Source organism: Fringilla coelebs (assembly GCF_963513975.1).
Source record: "Fringilla coelebs genome assembly, chromosome: 9".
Taxonomy (NCBI): Eukaryota; Metazoa; Chordata; class Aves; order Passeriformes; family Fringillidae; genus Fringilla; species Fringilla coelebs.
In genome coordinates this window covers 24,409,262-24,433,828 of record NC_140067.1, presented here as the reverse complement: position 1 = coordinate 24,433,828, position 24,567 = coordinate 24,409,262, and the positions used below count along the sequence as shown (strand labels likewise).

The 24,567-nt window shown below is 42.6% G+C and overlaps 1 protein-coding gene across 6 annotated transcripts; it reads right to left on the bottom strand.

The window, feature by feature from the left end:
* Nucleotides 1-630: 630 nt before the first annotated feature.
* Nucleotides 631-24,547, bottom strand: SWT1 (SWT1 RNA endoribonuclease homolog). 6 transcript variants are annotated; one of them, XM_084211774.1, is made up of 19 exons: nt 24,428-24,547; nt 23,489-23,563; nt 21,353-21,411; nt 19,928-20,669; nt 18,874-18,945; nt 18,677-18,733; nt 17,972-18,101; nt 17,741-17,842; nt 16,010-16,198; nt 15,566-15,659; nt 14,226-14,362; nt 13,425-13,573; nt 12,003-12,141; nt 11,037-11,182; nt 9,759-9,925; nt 9,369-9,497; nt 3,710-3,776; nt 2,963-3,027; nt 631-1,705 (listed from the first exon to the last, which is right to left on the bottom strand). In XM_084211774.1, the coding sequence occupies exons 2-19, from the start codon at nt 23,552-23,554 to the stop codon at nt 1,600-1,602; spliced, it is 2,616 nt and encodes an 871-aa protein (XP_084067900.1). In that variant the 5' UTR covers nt 23,555-23,563; nt 24,428-24,547; the 3' UTR covers nt 631-1,599. The 6 variants fall into 6 exon arrangements, 5 of the variants coding, with proteins under 5 accessions (XP_084067900.1, XP_084067899.1, XP_084067898.1 ...); XM_084211773.1 differs by having other exon boundaries at nt 9,717-9,925; nt 11,037-11,158; nt 24,428-24,546; XM_084211772.1 differs by having other exon boundaries at nt 9,717-9,925; nt 24,428-24,545.
* Between the last annotated feature and the right edge of the window lie 20 nt (nt 24,548-24,567).

Here is a 24,567-nt window from a genome sequence, read left to right as displayed (position 1 = left end):
GGCTGGAGTGTACCTCATGCCTGGAGTGGAGAGTCAGGCTCACTGCTCGAGGGATCTCAGAGCACCACAGCTCCTGGGGAGTATTTGGGCCAGGGTTTTCCCTGCCCAGAGGCTGTGTACAGAAACCTCTGTGCAGGCTGGGGGGACAGGGGCCACACAAACTTGCAAATGCACAACAGGGGTTCAAAGCTGCACCTGGAGCTACTCCTTCACCTGGGCAGCTTTAGGGATGAGCCACACTGGTGCTAGGCCAGGTCCTGTGCAGTGGGACAGGAGCTGGTTGCTCCAGCTTCCCATGGCAGTGGGAAAACTCACCAGACCCAGGAACTTCACTGGCCCTGCAGGCTGGTGAAGCTGGTCCAGCTGAGCAGGGAGAGCCAGAAAGAGAGTGGGAAATAGAAGACTTATCCTCCACAAGAGCCTTTCCCAGCCAGCTGCCCACAGAGCACAGCCAGCATCTGCTGCACCTTTGGGCCAACATTCCCACCCCACTCCCAGGGCTGGAGAACCCCCATAGGAACAGCCCTGCACAGTCACTGTGCTCCAACAGGAATTCCACCCCACTCCCTGGCACGGGGTCCTGGGCAGCACTGTGCTGCACTTGAATCCACAGGGACTGGGCAGAGCCACTCAGAATTAACCACTGGTTTATGTAACAATAAATTACATTTTTACAATCAAGAATTTACAAATACATCCAAAAGTTAATATCAAAATAGACACTTCAGAACTTTGCCAGTCAGCTCATCTCTGTACAAATACATACAAGAAGAGGTAGCGTTAAAGGCCTTAGAAAATGGCTTTTGGAAAGTTTCATGGACTTAAAGCAGTTCTGGAAAGCAGCCAGCAGTGCAGCCACAGAGGGATGTCACCCGGAGAGCAGGGAGGACCCAGGCCCACCTTCCAGAAGGATATGGCAAGAGCAGGATGAGGAGTTTCCCCAAGAGCACTGCTAGCTGCTTTCCACTGTATGAATATAAAATGCCTGCTTAAACAAAGGAGAAAAGCCCTTTTCCTCTGAAAAGGGGTGTGGGACAAACACTTGTGTGAGGGTGGGGGTCTGTTTTGTCTTTAGGGAAAAACAGGCATCAGTCTGCTCCTTTGCCCATTCCACATCCTCTCTGAAGCCTTCACTGCACAGGACACACACGGTGCGTCTGTGGGTCAGTCCTTCATTCCCGGCCTTGCACTCAGCTACTTCCTACCCTCGGGTCACACAACAGATTCCTTTCTCTCACTTGTGACTTGTAAACTACCAGCAAAACAAACAGAGGGGTTTTCCTATACAACCATTAACAGCTCAGCTCCTCACAGGAACGCTGGATGCTCAGAGCAGCACAGCACAGCTGCTGCATCCCAAGCCAGCCCTGCTTCTCCTGGCTCTCCAGCAGCACCCTCACTCAAGACAGAACATTCTAGTACTGAATAGAATTCTCAGCAGAAATCCCAACATTTAATGTCCACGTGAAACTTTTCCCTTCAACTCCAACCCAAACCAGCAGCTTCGAGAAGAAAAGCCGGCAGGGTTTTGGCTCCTCCAGCACTTCCCTTTTCCTCTCCTCCCCTTGAGGAGGCGGAGCTGACGCGGCTGAGCCCGGGTCAGAGCCAGCCCCGGCTCTCGGCCTCCCTGTGCACGGACGCCTGGCACTGCTCCAGCGTCTGCTCCAGCTGTGCCAGCTGGCAGCAGCCCACTTCCAGCCTCTCCCTGGGAGACAGGAGAGAAAGGTTAGCAGGACACAGCAGAACACGAATCTTTACAAATACTCCTTACATTTTCAAGGACGTTTCCATCAAACTCAAGCAGCAGCAGTGACTTTTGCACTACAGCTGCTGCATCAGAGGATTTCACATGAGCTCCGTGCAACAGCCAACCCACAGCTGCCACAGGCAGGGCTCCTGTTCTCTTCTAGGGCAGGTAAAGGGGAACAATTGTCAGAAGACTGACATCTACCTTGTGCAGAGATCTGGGATTCTGGAAGGTTCAGTTCAACCATCCTTCACGCACTGACATAGCCTGGTACTCACACTCAAAAGAAGGATCTGGATACACCCCCTTACAACTTAGACCCTTTCAAAAGAGTAATCTCAACCTGATCACATACAAACATGCCCTAACTTAGAATCGTTTGGAAACCTTTCTCAAAAGACCATTTAAAAGCTGATCCTCAAAAAGGGAAGAAAACCCCAATCACAGAGTTCCCCAAGCACAGCCTGAGGACTGCCAGGAAAAGTCTCCAAAGCACCTGTTTTACTCTGCTGAGCACAAATTTCCACACACTGTTTTCTTTATGCCTGTATCAACACAGGTCTAGAGCCATCAACCTGTGGAAGTGAAGCTTTTAAACTACTTTTTATTACTGATACAAATATTGAATGTCTCCCTCCCTGAATAACTCTTGTCTCCTGATCTTGCAATCTGCAAATTGAACTTCACAGAAGATTCAGGGACCCAGAACGAATCCAGGCAAAGGGAAGCTTTTCAGAGTAATTCACCCTCCAGCCTTTCACTCAGCTAATCCTGGCCAGTGACAGCTCATTCATATCCACACAACAGCAAAATCCAGTTACCTGTCCTTTATTAGCCAGCTCAGAATTACTAAAAATTCATGATGGCATTTTAGAAACCTCCCAGAGCCTGGATTCACAAACCTTCAGTAACACAAATTCTTTAAGAAATGAGCCAGAAACCACTGGCAGAGGAGAGAGGGCTCAATACCTCACCTCCAACACTGAAAATCTCCATGCAGGCACTGATGCCTGAAGTCCAAGTTCTGTCCTCTCCAGCTCTGTGTTAATCGGGCATTAAAATTAAAAAGGGAATTTTTAAAATCCTCCATTTATTTTCTCTACACTATTCCTACAAAGGGGGATTTTTATTGACCCAGATGATTCCTCACTGGTATCTTGGTTAATACAGGTTAAAAAGCTGCCTCAACTCCCCCAATGGGAGTAACTGGCTCACCTGTAGAGCTCCTGTGAAACACACTCATACAGCTCCTCAGCAGTGAATTTCAGACTGTTATTGATCTAAAACAAAGAATTAATATAGTCATTTATCAAGTATCACATGTCTTCTACAATTATACAGTAGGAATAGCAGACACAGCTCATGTATTCCCTAACAGGCTCTCAAGTTGAGACAGTACATTAAAAAAGTCATCCTGTATCTTGTAATTAAATCTAATATTACTAATTCCAGCTCCATTTTCTAACCACTTCTGCACAAATCTAAAAGACCTTCAAGAATTCTTCCTCCCCTCTTAAGTTACCCTATAGTTTTATTTACATTTACATATACATATATATAGATCTATGTGTGTATCTTAAATGAAATAAGCTCTGACTTGCATCAATTCCAAAAATATATGTGAATGCCTAAACCCCAAATACATTTCCCTGCACAGCAGAGCACTGCAAGCCTGAAATATATAACATATTAAACAGAAATATTCTACTAAAAACATTGATTTTGAGGCTTTTTTACTCTCAACAGCAAGTCATTCACACCAAATGAGCAGTCAGCAAATCCCATGAACAATTCAAACACCTGTTGAAATCCAACCAAAATTTATCTTTATGTTCAACAACTAATAAATAAGAGCAAAGAATCAAAATTCTTAATGGAAATACAGTGATGAGACATGACCTCAGAGCTTCTTGAAATAAAAGCTGTAAGTGAAGTGATCAAACACCAAAGAAAATGTCATACCTCATGTCTTCTGAGGAAGCTATAGAGGGTCCAAATATCTTGGAAACTGCTGGTTGGGGTTAAAATTCTGAAAAAGAAAGGTTTGGGGATGCTTTAAAGCAAGTAGAAAAGGAGTGTATGAAAGAGTTAAAAAAATAAGTCAGAAATCTTAACAGGAAAAAAAATTACTCAAACAAAAAGGAAATTATGAACTTTAAAGAATTCTCCATTCCACTATTCTGACAGAATTAAAGAGCTTATTATTTCTGTGAGAACTTCTCTGGAGGCTTTTTCTAATTAAGAATTCCCTCCATGTTTTTGTGAGCCATTTCTGAATGAGGGAGGAAACCCAGCACTAACTGAAAGCCCCTTGGTGCCCACCAGTGAGGCCCATGGGCTCATCCACAACATTCCCAGCTTCAACTCATTCCCTCCAGATTCCCACGTGCAGCCCAAAGGCTACAACTCACTTCCTATTTTTGTTACTTCTAATAAGCACCAATTCCCACCTAATTCAGCCAAGGGCCAGTGGGAAGTAGCAGCTGAAGAGAGGTGGCTTTAATGAAGCACCTTGATGGACAACCTTTTCCACAAGGCTCCAAAGCCAATCCAGTAAAGATGTTGGTTTTTAACAAAATTAATTATCTCATCTATTCAGGCAGATACAATTCAGTTCCACCTCAGTGTACCTTCATTTGAATTCATCAGGAAAAGCAGAACCCTCCTAAATGCTGCAAAGTGTGTACCTTAAAATCAACATAAAATTAAAACAAAAGTAACAATTTATATATATTAAGAAATACTGAGAAAATTCTGGATTTTTAAGTCTCACATAGTTAAATCATGATTAAGATAATGACTGGACTTGGAAAAAGAAAATCTTTTGGGGAAAGCTCTATTTACTTTCCCATGGGAAAGTGCCCAAATTCTCTCCCTCCTCTTGCAAGCTGTAAGCTTCATTTATAAATGAATTAATTAGGAATTGAAACAAACCAGGAAAGTAACAGAGTAAGTTTAAAAATACCAGTTAAAGGAGCCTGTGTTTGAAGCAGGCTGGAAGACCATGACACAGCCCAGGATTTATTGTCAAGTCCCCTCTAAAAGCAGAGTGTCACTGCTTTTTCTCATCATTTTTCATAAGAATTATCACAAAAAATTAGTCATGCATTCTTCTCCCCACTTCCTAAGAAGCAGTACCCAAAATGTTTGCCTTAAACCTGCCAACTACAAGTCAGGAAGGGAACCAGCTGGCTGCTCTGCCCAAAAACACCTCAGAACCTTCTCCGGGCACCTCAGCGACAATTGGCTTTGACAGCGGAAAACCCCAGCAGGGAGAAGCTGCCAGCAACCCTCCATGGAAACACTGGGAATCCTGGCAGCTGCAACTGCACAGCAGCTCCCATTGCCACAGCAGCTCCCACTGCCACCCCCAGCAGCCCCCACTGCCACCCCCAGCAGCTCCAGGCTATCCAGCCCTGCCTATCACACCCAGCACCTGCAGCAGCAGGAGCACAGCATCCTGAGCCTGGGAGAGGCTGATTCCTCATGGAATCATTCCCTCCAGTCCAGGCAGAACCTGTCTGACTGCTGCCATCAGCCTGGATGCACAAGTGGACACAACATAAAAGCTAAGGTGTTATGAATAATCTCACCCCAAGGCCATCACAAAATGCTGGGGCAAAATCTGTCCATTCCCGTTCTTCCTGCTGTGCCAAGGACACACATGGATAAGTGACAGAGCTGCCAGTGGAAAATCTGGCCATGGGAGCTCTGCAGAGGAAGGATGGAGGGAACACAAGTGTATCTCTGCAAGACCTCAGATGTATGGACAAACCTACTGTGCCTCCAGCTCTTTGGGGAAAAAAACCCAAACTGTGTAATTAATCATCCAAGTAACCTAATGTTAAATCCTGCACCTCATTTTATGGCCTTTGTTTGGATGATGGCAATGGTTTCTGGGTTTGTACTGTGGAATGAGAAGTCTGACATTTGGCTCCCAGTTTTATATAGCAGCTCCAAATGTAAGAGATTTGTTGTTTTGATGGGGGAGCCCTCACTCCATACAGAGCCCTGGGAAGCTGCTGAGGAAGAGCCTGCACCATAACTCCTCTCACAGATTGCCAACAGGTCAGTATTCACAAAACAGCCTGGTACTATCTGCAGCTAAACAGGGAATGCAATACCAGTTCCAGTCTGGGAATATATTCTTCTGTACAAAACTGACACATTCCTGTCTGCAGAGTAATGATTTCACAGCTCCCTACTGCTTTTCAATCACTTCATTTTCCTTTCATCACCTGTAGCCACCCCCTGTGCTATGGAAAATGGACATTTTAAGGAAATGGGAAGCACTGGGAAATCTCATACTGTCTGTATGAGCATTGACTCAGCCTCCATAAATCAAGTTGCCCTCGTTTCCATGGAAGTTTCTCAGTGATAAAATGTCTGCCTCAGCTACAGAACTATGTCTAGAGAGCTGTCTGTAAATCAGTAATCCATGAAGGAAAAGGGCTTCTACATCCAACTGTTCTAAGCAGCCATGTGAACCTCAGCACTACAACACCAACCACTGCTGCTGCTGCTCTCTCCACACTGGTTCAAAAGCAGAAGGTGGAAATCCATGGAATCACTTGGACTTTCCATCAGCACAGCCTTGCAGAGCCACACTACAACACCCCCCACTCTGCACTTCAGCTACAACCTAAGAACTCCAGGGTGGTTCTACACAGGTTTCTAGAAATATTGAGGTAAAGAAGGGAATGTCATAGGAAGACCCTAGAGATTACTATGAATACCTGCCACCAACTGGGGGTTAAATGTTGTCTTGGGGGTGGGAGGGAGGATACAGTCATACTTGATGATTTCATCTCAAGTGCTTCCCAAAAAACTCCCAATGTTTATCCCCTGTCCTGTCACTCATCTGATGCCAAGCACAAGGTGTAAGATACAACAATAAATAGAAATGGATAAGAAATAGATAAAATATCTCAGCTGTCAGCCCCTGCTGGCACCCCTGGCTCTGCAGGCTCCAAGCACCATGGCTTTTACAGCCCCATGTTTGAAACCTGTCTGCTTTTCAGATTGCTCTAAAGGCACCCTTGGGGAGCACTGCCCACCTCCAGCTCTATTTGAGCTTTGTTTCTTACAGCTGTCACTAAAATTGGCACAACACAACATTTCAATTTGGGCCTGGCAGCAGAGAAAGCTGCAGGTAAGTTCAGTTTCAGGTTTCACCTAAATGCATAAAACCATAAAGATCAAACAAGTAGTGATTGGAATGTCTGATACTTTTTCAACAGGGAGCTAATCTCCATTTTACTTCTAAAAAAGAGACTGTGTGCAGAGAAGATTAAAGGCAGAGCTCTTAATTTAGAGACTTTATTGGGACTTTATGGCAGAAATTATTAACTGACACCAGAGCCTAAGGGAATGAAGACAATTCTCTATTGAGACACCAAGGAGAAGAGACCTTAATTCCTCCACTGGCCAGCTGAAAAAATAAAAGAGGACACAGTTTCTCTGCATCTGAGGGATTCTGTACTAAAACTAGTAACACTGCAGAATTGTTTCTAAATTATTTCAATTCATTGATCAGTTCTGATATAGTAACACTCTCCTGCACTACTGAAATCTTAAGAAATTACACTTTTAATTTACAAATGTTTATAGAGTCCTGGACTAAACCATGTTTTTCTAAACCACTGGGTCTGTGAGAGAAATTCAATTTAGATAAAATATTAGAAAAGCAGAACTCAGGCTCCTTATGCAGTCAGTAACAGACAAATATTTTAAAGGTGACAGCATATTAGTATAAATATTTAGGAGGCCTGTATCTAAGTGTATATGCTATAAGATGTGAGTGATTTTCAAGTTGGCATATGAACAAAAAAATACTTCTTTAGCCAAGAGATTAAAAGAAAAAAATCCAACTTGAAATAACTGCATCAATTCACCCAAGAGTGAATTTTCTTTCTTTCCTATGAACAAGGGTTTGTTATCTAAAAGAAACCTGGCAGGAAACATGAAGACAATGTCCAGTTCCCTAAGACTGCATATAGAAGCTTAGAATCACAATTTCTATTCAGCTGAGGGCAAACATCAGCTAATCTAAACCCCTATTTTATTCACAGATGAGCTTTAAGGCCCCTTCCAACCCAAACCATTCTGATTCTATGAAAATTTCTGAATTTTTGCTTTAATACTTTGCAATAGTCATAAAACTGCATTGAGACATTAACCTGGCTCCTGGCTCTTTGGAAAAGCTCCTCAGAACTCTCAAACTCCCTTAAATCCTTCCACTCAAGGCCAACGCAGCAAATGCTTGGTGCAAGTTCTCCCCATTTGCTGCTCCACAATGCCACCTACTGCAAACCTGCACATAAGAGCATGCATTTCCAAAGTGTCCAGGAAAACGACTCCATTCCAACAGTCAGCCTGTGTATTTTTATTTATTACTAGGAGTTTTTATTTTTACAAAATTCTCCCACAAAGAAAACCAACAGTTTTAAATGAAACACCTCTGCAACATAAAAATAACCATTCTGAATACTCCATATTCCCATTTAATCTCATCCACCACATTTATAAACTGGTACCACAGGATCTGTTGCAAAAACTTTAGCATCAGACTGAAGAGAGCAAAGTTTAGCAGTAACCTACATTATTGAAACAGTTTCCATAGAGGGGAAAAAAAACCCCAGCAATAAATTGAATCCATCAGCACTCAGCTGTTCAAGCTCTCTTTTCTACCCATATTTTTCTGCTTCTGATTTTATAATATTTTGATCATTTATATTTGAAAGAGAGACTGTAATTCTTTGAATAGATCTATATTTCACTGCCATGAAAAAAAGGACTAAGCCAAGACGACACAGGAGATTCCTTATTCTTCCTGAAACTTCCAGTTTTTTGTGCTGCAAAAAAAGACAGTGGAGGGATGGGGCTCCCCCTTCCAGAGGGCAGGGTTAGATGGGATACTGGGGAAGAATTGTTCCCTGTGAGGGTGGGGAGGCCCTGGCACAGGGTGCCCAGAGAAGCTGTGGCTGCCTCTGAAGTGTCAAAGGCCAGGCTGGACAGGGCTTGGAGCAACCTGGGCTGGTGGAAGGTGTCCCTGCCCATGGCAGGGGTGGCACTGGATGGGCATTGAGGTCCCTCCCTGGGATTCTGTGTTTCTATGAAGACAGAAGGAATATTACCCAGCCTAAAGAGAGAATGCAGCTGATTCTTGCTGTTATGGCTGTCATGAAGAGCACTAGAACTGGGAACAGCAAAGCCCCACAACTTTACAGCCTTCACTCAACTGGAACTTTGCCCCCATCTGAGTGGGCCTCACATTTGAAACACAAATGCCCTGAATTATTCAAAGTCCCTGCCATCAAAACTGATGTAATACTCATAATCATTAATACTCCAGTTACACCTGGCAGAGGCAACTTGCTGGCCAAACACTGGAAAACAAATCCCAGACATCACAGGCAATTGCCTGCAAGAGATCTCCATGTCTGCAACACTTCCACGATCTTTTGCTACCAATGGTTCAAGGCAGCCTTGACAGCAGGATTTTTACTGCAAATCATGCCACTGAACACACAGAATAAAGAGTGGTTTGGTGCTGAAATATTTCAGACTTTTGTGACTTCAGGTGCCTGTCACACACTTTGTGCCCAGCTGCAGTGCTCACCTGCCAATGCCCTCTCGGATGTCCTTCACTGCTGCCAACAGCTTCTGCAGGCCCAAAAAAGCCTCCTCAAACGAGGCCTTGCCAGCCATGGTCACTGCACTGGGGTCCAGCTTCTGGAACAGCTCAATACTGAGATTCAAAAGAAATAAAGGATAGAAAAGCAGTTAATAAAAAAGCTCTGATTGACACAACAATTTGCATGCTCCCAACTTTCGTTTAACTTTCTTTTTTTTGAGATTCAATTTAGATTAATTACAGGGTAAAAAAAAAGCTAAGTTTCTAAAGTGTGATAGTTTGAAAGTTATCTAAGGTTATGTATTAGTTCTGAGCCCCTTTAGCAAGCTGTACCTGTACAAGTTCATGGTGTTCCAAACACCTTCCAGGACTGACCAGATTTCCTGGTGCCTGTTTTCCTGAGCCACATGAAAGCTGGGCTGTAGCTCTTTTTCCTCAGTGCTTTGCAGACTGGGCATCGTGGCTTCCATTTTTTCACACGCAGCATTTTCTGAAAGAACCATGATGTCTTCTGATAAATCCTGCTCACTGTCTGCCCTCACCTTATAAAACAGTTCAGCAAACAAATAATCAATGTATTTGCTTCCTAACTTCAGAAAACCAGAATCTACACACTTCTACAGATCTTTTTTTAAGTAATGCTCAAAAAATCAAGGCTGAACTCTGAGTCACCTTGGTTACATTCTCTGCATCCAAAGCCTCTCTTGATAGTTTGGGCTGGAAGGGACCTTAAAGCCCATCCAGTGCCACCCCTGCCATGGGCAGGGACACCTTCCAGTAGCCCAGGTTGCTCCAAACCCTGTCCAACCTGGCCTTGGACACTGCCAGGGTTCCAGGGGCAGCCACAGCTTCTCTGGGCACCCTGTGCCAGGGCCTCACCACCCTGACAGGGTGGAATTTCCTTTCTGACAAGTTTTCAGACAGAGACTGATTCTCATGACACAGAACATCAGGTTCAGGGCTGACTGCATTGCACAGAAGTCCCAGCAGAGGTGACTACTGACCTTTCTCTCCCTTTCATCCTTTTCCAAAGACACCAACAACTCTTTACAGCTGTTCTGACCTATCTTCTTTCCCATAAATCCAAATATTTCATCCATGCTCATGACTCCAGTTTTTACATCATTACATACAGAACTGACAGTAACCATAAACCAAGATAGTTGGAATCTCCTCCACAGCAACTCAAGAGCTGAGCTGGGATGGAAGACCAACTTCTGAGAACACAAAAGGGGCCAGCACAACCACCACAAACAATGGAATCCCTTTTTTAGCTACAAAGACAATGAAAGCTGAAATAACACATTTAAGAACAGCAGTATGGGACCCATGTCTCCCAGAAGGAGAAACAGCAAGTTTAACCTATAAGGCCCATCAGATACAAATGCAATAGAAAACTAAGACAAAATAATGGTTTTCAGTCACCCTTCAGATACTAACACATTTATATTAGGGAAAAAATGTATCAGCAGATATTCACTGCATGAAAATAAAAGTTAAAGTCAGGGTCTCTTCATTATGAAAACACCCCAGCAACATTTCCTGGAGCAATCAGTGGAAATGATGGGAATAATTAAGAAATCTAAGCCAGGTTTGGAACATGCAACAACTTGAGGATGGGGTGAGGTGGACAAACACCAAAGCTGCCCTTACCCCCCCGAGGGTCTCACACAGTTTTGCCACTTCAGCATAAGCCTGGGGCAGGACACCGTTGTAGTCTGACCTGCAGCTGAAAGCATGGAGCAATTTTTTGGATTCCTGGAGTAGGACACGCACTGTTGAGGAGTCAAATGGTTTATCTGATGTTTAGACATTAATGTAAGAGGGAGGAAAAAAACAAGTTAGGATTTAACAGTCTTGGCAGGAAAATTTAATACCCAAATACCTAGATTAACAGAAGCACTTGAAAAGCCTAGGAAAATGGGTCAAAAGCATCAGGTACAACAATCTCAAAAGCATGAGGTACAACATGCATGAGATTGCTCACTCCCTAACCAAATTTATCCTGGGATCTTGCACAAGGATCAACTGGCATATCTAAAATAATTCTGCAGAACAGCAGAATATCCCCAAGAGGTAGATAACCAAGAAATCCCAGGATATCCTGAGTGGGAAGAGACCACAGGGATCACAGAGTCCAACCCCTGACCCTGCACAGACACCCCAACAATGCCACTCTGGATCCCTGGGAGCTTTGTCCTAACACTCCTGGGGATCTGGCAGCCTTGGGTCTGTGCCCATTCCCTAGGGAGCCTGGGCAGTGCCCAGCACCCTCCAGGGGAGTTCACCAGCTCTGTCTGTCAAAATCATATGCTCAAAGACATCTTTAAACGAATGGAAGGTTTGTGGAAGTTTTATTTTAGTTGGCTTCTTTTTAAAACAAACCTCCCTGCCCTCACACATCACATTAAATATCCTTTGCTCCTCCATAATTTTTTTGGTAAATGCAGATCATTTGGTCATACATAACATGGGGGCAAAGGAGGGAAAAGGATTATTTGCTTTTTAAAAATAATTCAGACTTAGGAGATCATTAATACACACAGTCAGTTCCATAACTCAAACCAGAACATGGAGGCTTTTTACAAGTTTACAATTAACTTTCTCAGGGACTGTTACCTGCATAAAGGTGTTTAGAAAGACATTCAATGGTTGAAAGTAAACTCCTTGGCACCACATAACCAAAAACAGCCATCCAGTGTTTTTTATAACATTTCAGCAGGTTTGCTAAGGTCCATGGTGGCTTCAAATACAGGATCTGGAAGAGAGTATGTTATAAATTCAAAGGCTGGTTTTCATTTAGACATATTGCTATACATCCCACAACTGCTCTGTTCTTCAAGAATGTGATGATTTGTGACTGCTGAAGGAGAAATTCAGTGGTTCCTCCAAAATAAGACCATGTCTGGATTTAGACAAGTTTATCTATTAATAAAGATTTGATTCAGCAGCACCATGGGTTAAACAGTGATGCTCATCAGAAGAAATGCACAATCAGTCTCATGATTTGTGGTTCCCCTTGCCTCAAAAACTCTTCAGACTTTTGATTTATGTCAAAACTGATCTCATGAGTTAGTTGTGCACAAAACTAACCAACAGTTAGTTGTGCATAAAACTAACAAACAGTAACAAGAACAAAAAGAACAACAGTAAATATGCCTTTAGTTTTCCAGTACTGTTACAAAATAAAAATAAACACTATGACTATTTATAGATGACGCAAAATACGTGTATTGCAAAAAACCTGAGAATTCACTACTATCAAGTGAAACCAGTGTTTGAAGATATGCTTAAAGAAATTGACTAAGTGAATAGAGAAGTGATTGAAAGTTTAGCAGCTAATCAGGGCAGCTTGGGAAACAACAGTCACCCCACGATTTTGGGGGATTTTTAAAACCACAGAGGCCTATATGCAATAAATTTAAACTTTTAACAAGCCCCACCAGCAATAAAATGGAATCTAAGGTAAAGCATGGACAATTTGAAAGTGCCTTGTACATGGGTACTTATCTTCTGCAAACCATACTTCTGCAAGCATGTTTAGAGGTTCTCATTAGTACCCTTGTCAGTCTGCATCTGCACTGGAATCAATTTAGCTGTGAAGTTTTATGCACATCTGTTCTGGTGGGGAAGAAATGCCTGCAACAAATGCCCTGATACTATACAGAACATGTTGGAATGATTTCTTGCAGGATATACTTACAGGGCAGGGTTTTACTTGAGTAGAAAAACTGAAATAGAATTTTAATGCCACTAATAAAAAGCACTCTGAACCTTTACACTGAGAAACCAGCAGCCCTGTTACTGTATTATTAAAATGCTGTTAAAATACTGCACGTGTTGCATACTAGTGATCAAACAGGATAATCTTGCTATAAAATGAAATATTAGAAGTGAACACTGAGCTGTTCCCTGTCAATGATATCAGGAACCTGGATGACGTGGGTTTGGCTTGGCACAGGTATTAATAGCAATAAAATATCTAGGACATTCAAACCTTTCAATAATCAAAATATCAAGCAAAATTAGGTAAGAAACCACCTCCATCCACAGGTTTCCAAATGCAAGTTTCATTTCAGTCTCCAAAATACAAGACAAAGCTTCTCCTAAGTTCTTCTCAAGGTCTGGAAGCACATTTGGGAATTGTGCAGTAAAGCCAGCATCACCTCTTGTCTTCCCAAACTCTGTATCTGTCAAACCAATGGCACAAAAGGCATTTATTGAAACTGGGTTTACATCTAACTCATGTTGATGGCACATGAAGAACTTATCCCCATAAACAAAGACAAACTGCACTTTGGTTTATAAGGCAGATGTGCTTCACCTAATTAAGTTTCAATTATTTCTAGTTATACCCACTTGTACTGTGTGCATTTTTAATTACGAGCTACTAACCAAGAAGGTTAATGTCCCCAGAGTATTACTCATTAGTGATCTTACTCCACATTTCTTTTTTCCTTAAATAACTCAGATCATATACAGGCAGCAGGGTTATCAGCAAGCACAAGAGGATCTCTAAGCTGTACCGGTATCTTTGAAAAATGAAACAAACCTCCTTCAGTCCCAAAAAGTTCTTTTAAATCACTCTAAACACAGGAAACTAATGCAGTGCTTTTTTCTATAAAATAAAAACATGTCATATTTGAATTTCCTAGAACTCTGAGAGAGATGGCTTAATTAACATCTCGAACTTTCAGAATACCTTTGAAAAAAACCTTCCCCAAACAAAAAACATTCCTAAGGATTCAAAGCATAGGAAAACTAAAGGTACAGCAGCAACTGTTCATCCTCTACCCCACTGATTTTTACAAACTCACAACCCACCATATTCCACAGACTCACCCTGCTTTGGCTGCTGCAGCTCCTCAGAGTTCTGGGGCCTGCTTGCATTAACATTCTGCAGAGCAGTGACCAGATCAGCTTTGCAGAATGCCTTGACCTCACTCACAATGGCTTTATTACACAGATTTTTATCATCCCTAGAAAATAATTAATTGTTGTTAAACAAGGAATAAAAGCAGCCCACTGTATTTGGGAAACTTATTTTGTGAACTTCATTATATAGACAAAGTTCTCTTTCTCAAGCAATTAGAAGCAGTTCAAAAATTTAAGCCAGAAAATTAAGTAAAAATGAGAAACATACTGAGAAGTGTTTCAGGATCTAGGTTTAAGAAAACAATAGCTATAATGACTACAGCAGTGATTTCAGCAGTGATGCTTAGTTGCTATGATCTCAGAAAGCAAACCAGGCAATAATTCTAAGACAGTACTATCTTATTTGATGGCTACAGTTAATTCTCCTCGTTGAGACCCTTTTTAACTATTCTGCTGGTCAAATCTTTATCCCAGATGCCACTCTGAGGTTCTGTTCCAGCAGAACTACTTTAAAAATCCAGGACAAACTTGCATCCCAGTACTTTCTCAAAAATTTCCATTGCTTATATTGGTAGAAGATAAAGGGATTTTTGGATGAAAACCAGTTCTGAAGTCATCTCCTGTTTTTTGATCAGCGAAACCTAAAATCACCATCATGACCCCATGAACACTGTGACTGAAATGGCATTTTCAGCAGCCACCTGCGTCAACTTCAACAATCCAAATGGTGCCCAGAGTTTTAATCCCAGTCACTGAACTGTGCAGGAACTGGTTCTAGCCAAGACCACAGCAAGTAGAGCCAAGGAGCATTAGTCCTTTGAGCTGGCTTCACCTGCTTCTATCAAATTCAGAATCAATACCCAGAGGTCAGCTGCTATCCTCACAAACAGGAACAGCAGCACATCCATCCCCAGCATCTCTCCTTCTAAGATTAACCCCTTCCTTACTTCTGCTTGCCTGGCTGGGAACAGGGATGAAGTCTCTAACTGGATCTCAATCCTTAATTCACATACTCTTTTCTATTTTGTAACTTCAGAAATATTTTTTATGAGAAACCAGAATAAAATCTGAGAAACCTATGCTTTAACAAGTTTTAAAATTGAGTATTGAGTAAGCTGAATTCTATTTCAGGCCTCAAGCTCATGAAGGTGATTCCATCTCCAATTGCAGGGGTTTATTATATCCTTCTACTCAAGCTTTTAAGAGGGTGATTGCCCTTCCAAGAGCTTACTTCAGAAAGTGCTCTTTCTTTAAGCCCTGATTTGAAAGCAGTGTGGCAGGAGAGTTAAAGGCAGCCAGGAACTCACGTGCAGAGGACAACAAGAGCTTGTGGGAAGAGCTTCTGGTACTGCAGGCAGCACTGTAGGACACGGTCGTCATTGTTCTCATCACTCAGCCCATCTGCAAAGGCAGGGCAGACACAGCTGAGGGATGTGGGCACAACTCAGCCTCACAAACACCTCACTGCACTCGTGGTGCTCTTTGTACATTTAACACTCCCCACACAAGGACACAAGTGTAAGGTGAAAGTGAGAAACAACTGGTGAAATAAATGGTAAAACAATAGACAGTGGAGACATTTACATGCCACAGCCTTGGATACACTGTGAAGGCTGCTGTAAGAAATTAGCTCATGTTAATTAGCAAACAGCAGAGTGAAGAAGTGTCCAATAAACTCAGAATTCTAAGGTTGCCACTAGGTGAAGTGCAAGGATGAAGTACCCAGCACAAATGGATTGCACATGTATTACACATTTTTTGAGAAGCCAGCTGCATGGATTGCCCCCACAGTTTGGAATCCTGGTTCTTGAGACACTTGTAGATGAACTGCACTGCAGGGATAGCTTTGTCCCGAACATGCTGCAACATCTTCCCCTTCTTCAAATTGTCCAGCTCTTGTAGGACGACCCAGGGAATAATTAATGCAAGTCTGTCAACTCCTGGAAGGAAAAAAACCACCACCAATAAACAATGGTATTTGCAGGAGCAACACAATACAGAGAACTTACAGAGAACAATTGAAGCATCATATTTATACAAGTTCACACCTTTTTGCCAGTAGTTTTCATAGTCCTTGCTCAAGAGAATCTAGCATTTGAAAAAAAGCTGGAAAAGGCTGACATCCCTCTTTCTAATCTAACCTCAATCTGGCACTACACGGATTACACAGAAAAGTGACAGTACCCGGCAAACAAAAGGGAGACACAATTTTAATCAGCAGAATACTTTGACAACATTAATAACACATATTTGCACCAATTATCTTGGCACAGACCCAATGTAAGATGTTGCAGCAAGGTGAAACAGCAGCTGGAATACCAGGCTGTACACACCCGAGTGACCACAGCAGTCACTGTGCCAAAACAAGCAGCAAAAGAAAGCAGCAAGGGCTTATGTTCATTATCAACCAGCACTCCTAAACCAGGAACAGAAAGTGTGGCTACTGGACCATGGTTTTATTTGTAGGTAAGTATGGGCTGAACTTTAAAGCTTTTATATGAAATACAGGGGTAAATCTGAAGTTTAACAACTGTTCTGTTGGTCTCCCCATGACAAATACTTCAACTGTTTTCTTTCTAATTCACATAATGAGAACAGAATTTTGAAAAAATGCATTAACAACCATCTGATTTACAATAAATAGGCTGGGAATTGGTAGCCTTCTCAACATAGTGGGTCTGGAGCAGGACCAGACACTGCGAGTTGCAGTATTCTAAAAAGGCATCTCAGCGTACATAAGACAGCAGCATTCCTAACCTGGGAGAAGAAATACAGTCTGACACACTCCTGAGAATCACTCTCAGGCCCTAAGGAAAGGTATTTTCCAGGTGCCTGGAATAAGTGTATTCATCAGCTGAAAGCATCAAAGCACCCTAGGCATTCTGACAAATTCCAGATGTGCCTACCAAGAACTGACATGCACGATCCCAATCCTGCAAACATGAAATGACCAACAGCTTTCCAGAATATTAGAGGCAAATATTAAAGGCAGGGTCTGCACTCTGAATTCCTGAGAAATTGCTCAGTCCTGCCACCTTTACCAAGACAGAAACAAAGCACTGAATGACTGCCTAACACTCTTTAGATTGTTTTGTATTTTTAGAAAAAGAAATGCTAAAAGGAGACGAGAAAATAAGAGTTATTACTAGTAAGGGGTTAAATGCTTAAATTATGTTTTTAGAAAGGGTTAAGACTTATTTACTGCTAAGAATTCAAGCATATTCCTGGGAACATCTGCCATAATTCTCTGCAGGTACATGGGCTGTAAGCACAGTAGGTTCTGCTTCCACAGCAGAGGTTTCCTTCAGATGCAGCTTGTTTGGGTTCACAGAACCAGGATCTCAAGCGTGTGCCTTCTGCCTCAGCATGAAACCTGCTGCCTTTTTAAGGAGCCCAGGGCTTGGTTTCCTTCAGGTATCCTGAAGCTCTTACAGTATCTGTTTTTCTTACAATGTCTCACTTATCAAAACATATTTACATACCTGGTATATCCTCGGATTTCAGGGATCTCACAAACTCAAGGTGACTAATCATTATATTTGTGTCAATCACCACTAGGATGTTCAGACCAGAACTAAAAGCCCCTAGGGGGAAAAGAAGAGAAAAAAGAGAAAACAGCAGAAATAATCAGTTGTGTGCTCACTACTCAGACCATCAATAACTGTAATTATTTGTTGCAGCTAGAGAGCAAAGCAGATCCAATCATGACATACCAGCAGAAGTATTTAAATCCTGTTCTGGAAGATCTGTCTCCATGCTTGTAAGCTCTCCACAGGTCTGTACTACAGACAGGGCCATCCTCTTCTCCACACGAGCAACGTGCAAGTCTTCAACTATCTGCATCTACAGTGAGAAAATGAGCATGTGTGCAATCCATTGGAAGGAATCACTTCATAATTATTCCCCAAAAAGACACCTTCTCATTAAAGCTGTTAAAATTGCCTCAAAATGATGTCTGAAAATTTTTAAGTCAGTACAGGAAATGTAAATCCATGAGAACTTCTACATATTCTCCAGTAAAGACATCCAAAATATGGCCTAGAAAGATTTATGACCTTTCTACATGGTATTCAAAAACTTTGCTGCATTTTTTTGCTACACAAACTGCAAGTTTCCTAACAGGCACTTCTTAAAAAGTTAGAGGATGAAACATGAGATAGCTGGAGCATGCGAGCAACTATGAAGGCCCTTTTGTTGCACATGGTAACAGAAAGACACTCTTTATCTCAGAAAGTTCCTGATTAGCAACACTTCAGCAAGTTTGCTTAGTTTTTTAAATAAATGCTCCACATTTGAGTGTAGATCATGAGTCAACAATGCCAAATACTAGGAAAGGTCATGGAATTGTCCAATTACACAACCTCAGTGCCCTTGGTCTTTAAGACAACACAGAAGTGTTAAATGAAAGCATTACCAACCTCTTGGTCTGTTTCTGTATTCTGACTGTCTTGAAGGGGTGGAAAGTCTTCAGAGCTCTGTAGGGAGAATTAAAAATACCACAAACACACACCCTACCAACGTCACAAAATATCAAGGAATACTGAGGGTAAAAGGGATCTCCACGTCAGGAGTATCGGAATACAGCCCTACAGTGTTAAACAAGTCCCTCACTCACCTGTAGGACAGGCACAAGCTTTCTGACCTCACCTCCTTGGTAGGAGTCAGATGTGCAGGGGTCCTCAACATTCTAGAAACATGCAGAAACAGAAGAACAACACATGTCTTAGAGAGCTTTTTAGAGAACACTGGGTACTCCCAAGGGAATAGGGAACATAAACTACAATTATTAGCATCTACCAGTATCATTTTAATATGGCTTATATGCATGGCTTTCTTTTAAATAAATGACTGGATTACACAGCAAATTCCTTCTGAACATTAACCCCCCACCTTTTTTTACACTGAAGGTGCTTGACCAGGCTGCCTAGAGAGGTTGTAGAGAATCTATCCATTGTCCTGGGCAACGAGCTCTGGCTTGAGCAAGGGGGCTGGACTGGATGGTCTCCAGAGGTGCCTTCCAACCTCAATGACTCCCCAGCTTTGCATGTAATAACTCTTAGCATACACACAAAATGCTCATGCTACTGTAACCCAAACTGGAATCTCCAAAGTTGCTGGGCATTTTCACCAGAAGAACAGCAAAAAAACCCCATGCTAAGATCCACCTTGTGTTTGGCTCTGCACCACAACCTGAGCTTAGAAACAAACCTGTCACAGATAAAAGGGAAGTTCTGCAGCACACATACCAGTTTAGTCCCACATCCACCCCAAGCTCTCCAGGCATCATTCCGCTAGCAATGCTCTCTGGCAGCAAGTTTTCATTGCTTCAGTTTATTCATTCAAAAAATGAAATAACCATATCAGCTCAAAACAAAAAATCAGCTGATTTATACCTAAACTAAAGTATTCCACACCCCCAGCAGCAAAGCAAAGCCATGGAAGCATCTGTGCAGACACAGTCCCAACATCCAAGACCTTTACTCTTCTGGTCTGTTTAACATTTAGCTGAGGAACATGAAAACAAAGTTTACATTAGGATCAGAAAAATCCACCTAGTTAGCTATGAAACCTGGCCGGATTCTGTAAGAAGACAGTCTACTCATATTAATCTGCCATTAAGAAACCATCCTGAAACATCTACATAATACAAAGAACAGGGTTCTAATTACCTGCTTAAAACACAATGCTGTGGCTTCCAAGTCTCCTTCTTTAGTTCCTGAGTGCTCAGGAGCTTTAGGAGAACCAGGGCTGTGTTTCTTGCGTTTTCGAGAGTCCCGTCGTGGTGGAGTTTCAGATGAGGAGTGTGATGATCTGTGTTTACTCGTGTGCCTCTTTTTCTCAGCAAAGTCCTTATATTCTTCTTCCTCCTCCTCTTCTTCCCAGAAGCTAGATATTGCACTTGGCTCTTTACTGGCAGGTCTGTCACCATGCCCAGTTCCTGAAGAGCTGTCAGGTGGCTTTTTGGGTATTCTGACATCTTCACTTCGCTTTTTTGAGCCCTCTGCCTTTTTATGTGGTACCTCATACACAGAGGACTTAAACTTTTCTATCAAAGCTTCTTCTGCTTTTAGCTTGAGTTTACAGAGTTCAGCTTTCTCTCTCTTTTTCTTCAGTGCCTTGTCCCTCTGAAGTTCAAAGCTGTGCCAGAGCCTTTTACCTTCTCTTCCATCAAAGCGACTTCTTTCCTTGCTGGCAGTCACCACATCAGGAGTGCGGGTGGTTTTGCCATGTTTGATTTCTTTGGCTTTAAACTGGATCACTATTTTCTTCTGCCTTTCAGTATGAATTGAAGAACCATCTGGGGTTTTGCTTCTCTTTGGAGATTTTTCCTTGGATCTTCCATCTGCATCGTGAAAAGCACGAGAACTTCGGTGTTTCTTCTTCTCATGCCCATCTTTCTCTGGTTTGGACCTACAGAAACATGATCAAGAAAGTAATGTAATTTAGCTCAGTTAATGGAAAAGAGCAACAAAAAAGGCACCTGCATTTGATTGGGACAGAGCTAAACATTTATGAGCATCATATTCCTAAATATGAACTTGAAGCAACAGTTGTCCTTCAAAATAGTTTGATATGTCATTTTTTGGATTTATCTTTCTCCACTGTACGGCCATTTTAGCTTTCAGAAAAGGGAGAAAAAGCTTTTTCTGCATTCACTGCTGGTTTGAGAGACACCCTACACAGTCCAGTTTCTTCTTATCACACAGATAAGTTTTAACAGCAGTTCAGTGATAAAGGAGGTGTGTTACCTAAAAGGTCAGCTTGGTCACACAGTGCCAAAGCACACACAGCTTTCAAACTGTTTATCCTGCACTGACTGGGGAACTTGGAAAGGGAACAATGGAGGGGAATATAATACCATTCTACAGAAAGCATGAATTATATGAAAAATTATTAGGAAACTTTCTTATAAGAGCAGAGAAAATACTCAGTAATTATATTTACTGAGTATACTGAGTTTAAAATATCCAAAGAAAGACTGGTTAAAACACCATATTTTATTTGGTGAAGTTGAAAAAAAGTCTTCAGCATTAAATGGTCTGTGATTGTCATATTTTTAAGTAGTTCTATTTAATGACAGATTGAGAATTTACCTTTGAAGTTCTGTTTCTTCTTTTGCAGTGTGCTTGTAAGATCTTGGGTCATCAGAGTTCTGAAAAAAAAATTCAGGAGCTTACAGAGGAAACTGCAGTTGAAAAAAGCCTTCATAAGACAATGTCAAAACTGGGTGGTTTGGCTGCTTAGAGAAACACTAAGGTCAAAGGGTGCCAAGGATGTGCATGTAAAGATAAGGGTGCAAAGGGTTTAGCAGCACTCCATGATTTAATCATGAAGCACTTTAATGCTTACAAAGTGATTCAACAGGGTCCACTACAGCAGTGACAACTACAGACCTGACATAGTAACATTCCTACCATGATCAATTCACAGGAACTCACTCAGGTAAAACCATGTGTCCACATGTGGTTTTTATACATCTCAGGGTTATATGACTCAGTTTTCCCCAAACCACAGCAAGGTGTAGGAAGTTACAACAGAGAATGGTAACACATGGATTATTTTGGGTAAGGAAACTCCAGACTGTTCATCCTTCCACAAATAATTCACTCCTTCAATAACTGGGGCCTGCTGACTCAGTGAGGCCACCAGGTCACTGCTGCAGTGATTTTTCCTACCTAGAGAGGCCTTGGCTGGTTTACTCCCACACTAGGGAGCACTTAATCCAAAAATCAAAGGCTTTCAGAAACCAGGGGAGTCCTAAATTAAGGCAGTTCTGAGAAATTCTGCCTGTGGCTGGTTCTGGAGCTGCAGGACCAATACCAGCAATGCAAAAGAACAAACAGAATAACAGACAATTCCAAAGGCTCCCCCCTGGGGTCACATGCACCCCTCCCTGCTGTCCACAGCAGCTGGAATGCACTGAAGGAGCTCCCTTGGGGTAGGTGGAGCTCATGATGTTGCTGGGACAACTTCTGGTGATAATAAACTCATTTCTAGCAGCTCATTTCTCTCTTCAAGGCCTATTCCCTGGCAACCATGAGTTTTCATTACATTTTAAATATTTCTTTTCAACCTACCCCCTCCTTTTTTCAAATGTTTTCATTTAATTTAATCATCAAAAGCAAATTTTCTTACTGTTCTCCTCCTCCCAGCACGATCAGTTTGGGGTATAAGACACCTCCCAACCATGCTGGGATTACACTGCAGGACACTTGCTCCTGTTAGAGATTTCCTCATCTTTTTGCTGTTAAAGCTGTATTCTTCAAACTGGTGAGGCACTAGCAATGGCAATAAGCTACAGCATGAGGTTTTAAGGCAAGTGTTTACCCTTTGTATTACCCAAAACAATAAGTATGTTAGGATAAGTTATTTTTAAAAGACAAATTGGATAATAGTAAGGAAATCAGGGCAAGAAATAAGAGTTACAAACATCTGACTTTAAACAATGTTTTCTCTATGATCAGAAAGCTTCTAACATGAATAATTCAGTTTATAAGGCCATAATCATGCTTATTTATTAACAGTTGCAAAAATTTTTTGAGAAGACAGGTAAAAGCTCTCTTACTTTATACATATTCCTTGCAAACTCCAACAGGAAAAAAATGCAGCAAATTTAAGTGTGGATTTATTAAACTACTGATTTATCAACTATGCACGGCACTTCTGAAAGTAAGTAACTTGTCAGAAGTTGGACACAAACAATAAAAACCAATAGGAAGCTACACACAAGTATGACCAAAAGGTGACAACTCCTGTAGCACCTGCATTTTACACATGATTCAGTGAAAGCTGACTCACTAGATACAAGTATGTACTAGAATATGCTAAGAATTTTGGGCATTAATTTATGTCTCAGTGGCTAGAAGGAAATGTTTGAGAGTCACTCACCAAAATGCTGTGAACTTGTGGTTAATCAGAAAATTAAGATATATGATCCAAGGTACAGAACAGTCCAAGAAAAGAGCACTGGTTTCAGCACCAGTATTAAACCAAATTTCCTCAAACTGAAAGATACACTAAAATGAAAATGTTCTTATTTTCTGATACCCATACTACTCACAGCCTCTGAAGAAAAACACATTTATCTGCCCAACTCAACCCTCCTGCTGTTAAGACTCTGTCTTTAAATTGGATTCATCCTTCTACCACAAGGCTGCTAAGCAATTAATGTTCTCTTGAATGCAGGAGGTTGAATTAAGATATAAAAGTAATAATATTTCTGCTCCTACTTTGTCATCCTGGCCATCCAAAGAGACTTCCTTTCCAGATAGTTTCTTCAGCTTCTTTTTAGACATCTTCAAATCCTGTGAAAAGAGTGTGTTGTCTTTATTACTTGTTTTAAGTTTTTAGATCCAGATGAGATAAAAATAAGTTTTAACTGCATAGAGAAATATACTTTATAATAGTCTTTTTCTCATTACAGAGTCACAGCAGATCTCAATAGGGTTAATTAATCATTCACATCTAAGGGGACGCCAGAGCAGAAAGGACAGCAATTACATCTCCCCGGAGACACCAAACAAACAAAAACGACCATCCTTCAACACTGAGTGGTATTACCAAGTTTTAAGACCGTCGGACATTGGCAGGAGCTGCCCAGGGCAGTGTTGGAGTCCCCATCCCTGCAGGTGTCCCAGGAAGGCCTGGACGTGGCACTCAGTGCTCTGGGCTGGTGTCACGGTGTGGATCGGGCACAGCTTGGACTCGGTGGGCTTGGAGGGTTTTTCCAACCCAGCCGAAGCTGTGACTGTCTAAGGCAGTCCAGGCTGTGTCTTCGCTCCCTCCCGAGGATGGAGGAATTACAGTGACACCCCGCAGCAGCCCCTCCACACAAACAGCGCTCACCACCAGGAAGCTCAGGGCAGCTGTGGAAAGCTTCACCCGGAGCTCCCAGCGAGGCGGTTCCAGATCCCAGACCCGAGCAGGGCAGCCCGGGACCGGCTCCGTCCTGAGGCGCGGGCAGCACCGGGCTCTGAAGGAGCCTCTCACGGGGGGCTGAGGGGCGACAGCTCCTGCCTCACTCCCTCCGAGAGGACAGCCCGGTGGCCCGCAAAGCACCTGGGCTGCTGCCAACAAACGCAGCTCCCCTCCCCTTCCCTTCCCTTCCCTTCCCTCTATTTCCCTTCCCTCCTTCCCTCCTCACAGGACGCCGTGCGGCGCCGCCTCACCCCGCTCGGCCGCTCCCCGGCGGCCCCCGCGGCAGCTGTCGGGGCCGTTCGGGCGGCTCGGGCCGTGCCCGGCGCGGCTGCCCTGGCCCCGGCGCGGCTCCTCCTCTGCCGCGGTGCGCGCCGGGCCGGCCCGGGCGCGG

Coding starts and splice junctions, on each gene's coding strand:
- SWT1 (XM_084211772.1), bottom strand. CDS start 23,554: ATGTCTAAAAAGAAGCTGAAGAAACTATCTGGAAAGGAAGTCTCTTTG. Junction 16,199..17,740: donor GAAATCCGAGGATATACCAG/GTATGTAAATAT, acceptor TTTTCCTTCCAG/GAGTTGACAGACTTGCATTA. Junction 1,706..2,962: donor GTTTCACAGGAGCTCTACAG/GTGAGCCAGTTA, acceptor CCTGTCTCCCAG/GGAGAGGCTGGAAGTGGGCT.